At 38.5% G+C, this 7,007-nt stretch overlaps 1 protein-coding gene across 5 annotated transcripts in view; it reads right to left on the bottom strand.

Annotated features, from left to right (window-relative positions):
* Positions 1-725: 725 nt before the first annotated feature.
* The window catches only part of LOC104609469 (interactor of constitutive active ROPs protein), a 30,139-nt gene continuing 23,857 nt past the window's right edge, over positions 726-7,007 (bottom strand). For 4 of the 5 annotated variants that reach the window (XM_010275793.3, XM_010275795.3, XM_010275797.3 and 1 more), the window contains exon 11: positions 726-1,071. Coding sequence is in view for 1 of the 5 variants with exons in the window: in XM_010275799.3 (XP_010274101.1) it covers positions 1,051-1,071 (21 nt within the window). In the remaining 4 variants the exon portion in view is untranslated. The remainder of the gene's footprint in view (positions 1,072-7,007) is intronic. The other variant, XM_010275799.3, reaches the window with a different exon arrangement.

Here is a 7,007-nt window from a genome sequence, read left to right as displayed (position 1 = left end):
TTTGAAGCTCTAGGCCTCTAACTATCTTGGAAGAACAAAAATTGGCTATGAACCTATCGATGGATCTTGTGCGAGTGATGCGAAATCAGTGATCCATCTCTTCTGATCTGAAACCACCTGGCGGATCCATAATACTATTCTTGACTGTCGATCTCTCTGGTCACAGTTTTGATTGTGTTAAATCATACATCTCAAGTCCGTAACAGAGCAGCCCATAAGCTTGCTCAATTTTGCATTAGACATGATTGCTTGACAGTCGTATCCACTGAAACATCATCCATTGCAATCAAGATTCAAAGTATCAATACGAATTAGCCCATATTCAGGAGCTCCCCGATACAACATTACAGAGAATGTATCAGGGTTCTGACCGATTTAGGGGTGGAGCCTTAAATCGGCACCCCTGAACCAGTTTAAAAAAAAAAGTTAAAAAAAATACCGATATTGCCCGATACACTCCTACCGACATATCGGGCATATCAATATTTTAAACCTTGATTGCAATATTTGAGTTTTGACCTTGTCTACACCTACGTGCAAATTTGGTGGAATGTGAGGCCAATGTATAGTCTAAAACAGCTAGGTACCAGATTGCAGCTTAGTTTAAAGAGGATGACCCAATCCGAGTTATGCCTGGCTTTATATAATATACCCTCCAATTCTGCCAAAGTGCCAAGGGACTGAAATTCCTAACATCAACCAGCAATGCACAAGGGAAAACAAGATAAAGGAAAAAAAAAAAATCTCTCGAGGGTAGGTGAATTCATGACAAGTTGTCTATATGAAAACAAATTAAATAGGGCATTGAGGACATAAGAAACCAACCATTTATTTACAACAAAGCATACACCCCAAACAAGTGGAGTCATCAAACCAACCATGTTCTTGCTCTCTAATCATCTAAATGACTCAATATTAGTGTAATGCCCCATCCTCACCTGTCCGTACACAATGGCAGCGAGCCCAAACACTTGAGGAACATCATGGCAGCAGTTAAATCTTCATTGCATGTTCACAAGCTGTGGCATCCAAGTAACGATAAGTGTTCGTTTAACGCATTTGCTGGAGAACCTGCAAGATGAAAACAGAAAATTGATTATTGCTTCTACAATAGTAACAATGGGTGGGACGATCAAGTGATTAACAAAGAGACATTATTTTAATATTACAATGGTGGAGAGATCAGCTAATTCCATATCTGATTACTTAGCCAAGCAAGGGGTAAATAGGGGGCAGTTACTAGGCACATTTGTGATTTATTTCTTTAGTTGTGATTTGCTTTCCCAGTTTCTTTATTCTGCTGTTTAGAAGAGGTCACACAGCTCACTTCTCGATGCACCTGTAATGCTTGGTTCCCTTGATATTAATAAACTCAGTTTTATGATGCAGTATAGTTATTTTTGCCCTCTTGTCAATAGTGAAAGGGGCGGTTCATTTTCTGCCAAGATAACTTCACTAGGTGCATAGCTCATATTACCAAGATAACTTTATTCAGATGATCAGCCCTTGTTCACCAAATGTGAATAAAGCAAAATTTGCTAAAACCTTGGATCAGATGTAACACAAACCGATTTGGGAATCTTGGATCAGATAATTTGACTCCATATCATATTTTTAAAAATGATAAATTGCTAAAACCTACCCTGAAGTTTTTGACCATTGCTTAAACCTCCCCTGAAGTTTGGTAATTGCAATCACCTCTCCTAAACTTTTTGAAACAGTTGCAAGTAGACCCCCCTCCGTTACAATCTTCTAACAAGAGGCATAAAAATTTCAAAAATACCCATGCAGTTTTACTTTTGGACAAAATGCTTATTTTCCAATTTCTTTTCTTCATACAATTGCTGCACCAAGCCCTTCTAAACTCCTTTTTTCCAAAATTGATTTATCTTCAAAATTTGCTCTTCATATCAACCACTCAAAGGTAAAACTGCAACTTTAAACTCTTTTTGTATCATAATTTTGTATTGTTTTTACTGTAGAAACCAACTTCAGGGTATTTTGGACAATTCCATGCCTCTTGTTAAAAGATTTTAACAAATGGGGTCTACTTGCAATTGTGTCAGAAAGTTCAGGGGAGGTGATTGCAATTACGAAACTTCAGGAGAGGTTTCAGCATTTCACCCTTTTAAAATAAATAAATAAATTTAAAAAATTAATTAATTTTTAACTTATATATAACAAGTAAATATAAATACGAAATAAAAATTATATATTAAACCAATATATGTATATATTATAAAATAATTGTACTTCGATTAAAATCAGATCAACTATCAGACTTTTGGAACCCGTTGATAACCCATGTTTTGAACCAATGTTTTAAAACATGGTTTGATGTGAGGCATTCCACTACTTGGAGGCATGAGGCGGATTCATCTTGTTTTTTATGAAAGATGTATTATATTACAGAGCAGAACAAAACAACCTTAGCACAAAAAACCAAATTGGACTGCAATAAAAAAGGTCTGGGGGTGGCCCCCGGCCCAAACTGTATTTTCCCTACTCTTTCCTTCCCTTTTCTTTCTCTCTTTTTTCTTTCCATTCTTTCTCTTCTTCCCTTCCCTTTTCTTTTCCTTTCCTTCGTTCTTTTTTACCATTTTGTATGAACTGCATGAGGCATACACCTCTAGCATGCCTCATGCAAAAGGCATATGGTGTACACCTCAGAGGCATTGACGCCTCTGGCATATGCTTCAAGGTGTTTTGGAGGTGCCTCGCCTAGGGGCACACCTCCAAGTGTACGCCACCTACACCTTTTCAAACACTGTTATGAAATTGCTAAGATGTTCCTCAAAAGCAATGCCACAACTTTACCCTAATGTAGTCAAAAATTGCAAAAAAATATGCCAAGGCATTCCCTCAAAGCAATGGCCATAAGTGGGCAGGGGTTCTCACACCCTTGTCAATAAGGGAGGGATAAACAAGTTACTCCAAGAGAATGCAATCAAATAGCTAAAATGCAGCTTCAATAGATAAAGCTATGCAACTAAGCAACATGGTTAAAAGTAGTGTTTTCAACATGTCATTAACCCAGTCAGTCAAACAGTTAAACCTGCCACCAGGTCATGATTATGGTCGGGTTAAACTCATACCCCCCCCCAACTTTAAAATGGATTGACTTGATCAACAATCCACTGACGTGAGTTGTTGAACTGTCAATTCTCTTGACTAATAAGCAGGTCACAATTTACAAATTATAATATGTTCTTTTTAATTCTAAGTGTAAGTTTTTGATCATAACACCTACATCTACGTATGTGAAGGCATCCATAAAATTATGTATTGAAATATTATTAATATATAATTATATATAGGTGTTATTAAAAAAATAGTAAACCTATATATATATATATATATGCAAATTTTGGGAGGTCATATCTTTGTGCTCGATGGTCAGATAAGGGTAAGTTTTTAGGTAACTTGTTGCTATCTATGCAATGCAAGCAGACAATGGCGCCTTGGCCCAATAATTTTGCCAGAAAACTACTTTTGTGACATCAAATCCCCGTGTTTATCATTTTAATTCATAAAAAGAATTAAAACTTAAAATAATATATATATATAATTCCGTTATTAAAAACTCATAAAACATTTAAAAATAAATAAAAATAAATTACCCCTAAAACAATATAAAATAATATATATAATGTAAAACATAATTATATACTCTGAATGTGTCATGGGATGACCTGTCCAACCTGACCAGTTGAACTGCTTAACCCCCATTCGGAGGGAAAATCAGGTAACAAAAATTTAAAGGAAAAGAAAATTATGACAATTAAAACTTAAAATAATATATATATATATATATATATATATAATTCCGTTATTAAAAACTAATAAAACATTTAAAAATAAATAAAAATAAATTACCCCTAAAACAATATAAAATAATATATATAATGTAAAACATAATTATATACTCTGAATGTGTCATGGGTTGACCTGTCCAACCTGACCAGTTGAACTGCTTAACCCCCATTCGGAGGGAAAATCAGGTAAAAATTTAAAGGAAAAGAAAATTATGACATCAGCTTTTGTAATAACAGGACACAACTTTTAAATTCTCTCTTTATAATTGGAAATCATCCAATTCTATTCCTTTTAGATTCAACCCAAGGGCTTTAAGAGCTTGATCTCTGATCAATCTAGAAGTTTTGTAATCACAGAACTATTGGAGCACTTCTCAAACAAGTTTGTAGATCTATGCAAATGCCAAGTGTATTGAGGAATCCCAAGCCTTGCCATGGCAGATCTTGTGTGAGTTGCACATTAAAGACCTCTTGTAGAGAATTTGAAGGCTTCTAAACATCTCTCATGTGCTAAAAAAGGATACAATTTGATAGTGAAGCCTGGTAAGAATCTTCATTAACTTACAAAGTGAAAGATTATCTAAGACTTCAGAAAAAATTTCAGCCAACCACCTTAAACACATGAGCCCTATTTAGCTGGAGATGAGGATTCTCCTCCCTGGTTTTATTTAAGGTGATTACTAAAACCTATCCATTTTATCTAGTTTTCTTTCTAATTAACTCTATACCCAGGAACTTAGCCAAGGCCTACTTAATTTGTTCTTAGGCCAGTTGCTAACTTGGGCTTTCAACCTAAAATTTAAGAACTGGCACATAAATAATGATGACTTGTCCACAATTTTATGTGCCCACACATAATAAGTCAAATCTAGCTAAACCCAGGTTTGATTCATAACATTTTAGGCCTTTCTAGATCCAAATCAAGATGCATTATGATCAATATAAGATCAAGTTTAACATAACACACATCACACCAGATGCAACCCATTAACCTGCAAATACATCCACCCGGGTTGCATCCAAATATAAGCTGTCCAACTTGCTTTCTAGGTTTGGTAGTTCTTAATACATGTCAAAATATACTCATGACAGATTAATAGACTCACTCAATTACCCTAAATTATAAAAAAAGGTAGAATATAAAAAACCTCCCCTATGGTTTCTGACAATAATAAAAACCTCCCCTAAAGTTTCATTTTAGCAAAACCTCTCCTGTAGTTTTGAAAAATCCTGCAGTTACCTCCCTTCCATCATTGTCTCAATTCATCATCAATAAAAAATATTATTGCCTCCATAATAGAGACTTTGAAGTTCAAAATTTCCCTTAGTATTTGTTAGGAAATCTTTTAAATTAAGTTACTTTACTTTTTAATTTGACTCAAGGAATTTTTTTAGTTAAAAATTAAATGTTTTTAGAGTATTTTAGTAGATCCCCATCTTAATTGATAAACATAAGGGTAAAATGGGTATTGATCAACCTGTTACATTAAATGCCCTTAGGGCCAAAGGAAGGGATTAAGAGAAATAGAGAGGCTAAGTGTTAAATTGATGAAAAGTTCAGATATTCATATTCTCCATGGGATGCTAGAAAATAGAAAATTCATACATCCACATATAGGGGTGCTCATGGTTTGATTAACCGAACCGTGGGCTCATCAACAAGGTGGAACACTTGCACCAGCAATCACACATTACAAGGCGAGTGCATGTTCAGCAACATCATGGGTAAAAGTTGCCACACCCGCGTTCATTGCAGTCAGATCTCCTCGAGGCATCACACATTGGGGCCCCCTCGAAGCAAAGATGTAGCCCGAACCAGCGAGGTGAAGTGTAGTTTCGAGGACCAAAAGAGCATAAGACATGGCAAGGTTTGAATAACCCAAACACAACGAGGTGAAGTCTGCAGGCCAGCATGGTGAAAGGGTACACCCAGGACACACGCCAACAGCAGGAGTAGACACATCACATCGTGTTCGGTAGCACACCGAAAAGCTACCACGAAAACAGTCGAGCCTTGAGGTAAAGAGATACATGGGGTGGACTTCCGCGAAGCACACATCCAATTTCTTCGAGGGCCCTTCTCACACATTTCAACGGCATAGCCATTGCGCGGTTTGAGTAACCTCAACATAGGGGGTGAAGTCCAGGCAGGCCGACATGGTGAAATGGTTCCGTCCCCATAAATGGACACCAATATAAGTGAGACCCGGTCTGGCCAGGCGAGCCCAAGAACTGGCACAAAAGTGGATGGTGTGGGACACAGACGCCCATTCACAAGAAGAGCCATTGTCGAGGACGACAATGGATTGAGTGGGGGAGCCCGTCACGGTCTGACACAGGCTTAGCCTTGCCTACGCTTGGCGGGCTTACGTTAAGGGACACCATAGTCATTTTCGCCTGTAAGATTTTTTTTTGGGAAAAGTGATGTTATTTTCAGGCAGACCACCAAAAGCTTAACGTACTCTTTGAGGAGGGGTGGTCGACCTCCTTGGGTGCCTAACCTTGGCACTCTTAGACCAACATCCCTTGCAGGGCGGCCCTGGTTAATGGCTAACATGGCTACCAAGGCTCCTCATGGGCGCACACATGGTCATGGGGATAGTGCATGGACCAGCACTGCGCCACCGACACTCAAGGGAGGCTTGGCATGCGGGCCTGGCTCAAGCATAACCCTTCACCATGCTAGCCCCTTACTAAAACTGAATGAGTTATCTCATTGCCCTTAGCGCATGGGTGTGTTCCGGCCCAAGCGGTTGCCTATCATCATCAGCACTCATGTGCCTACATCATCGGCGTATAGGAGACCCTTCACATCGGCGCCAAGTCGCCTCACATCATGGCCTTCCCCCTTTAGCACGTAAGTGGCGCCTCCCATGGACCGGCCAGAGCCAGCCGAGTGCCCTGGCCATGCGACTTGAGGTCATGATCCAGTGCTACTGACCTTGGTGGAGCCATCTCATCGAGCAACTCCTAGCCTCCAAGCACACATAAGGCCTATCCTGGCCTACCTTGGCCTAGATGCCGCACGGATTTTTTCCGCTATAGAACTACCCTCGTGACAACATGGCACACACATGCTATTGAAATGTTGAATACATTCAAATTCCACATGTTATCCATATATATTTCCACATACGACAAACATGTCATTGATTCCATGTGGCATACATATATGTTGCCACATAGCACACA

This window comes from Nelumbo nucifera, chromosome 7 (assembly GCF_055504915.1).
Source record: "Nelumbo nucifera cultivar China Antique chromosome 7, China Antique-T2T, whole genome shotgun sequence".
Taxonomy (NCBI): Eukaryota; Viridiplantae; Streptophyta; class Magnoliopsida; order Proteales; family Nelumbonaceae; genus Nelumbo; species Nelumbo nucifera.
The sequence above is the reverse complement of the archived record's forward strand: the minus strand, read 5'-3'. Positions and strand labels throughout refer to the sequence as shown.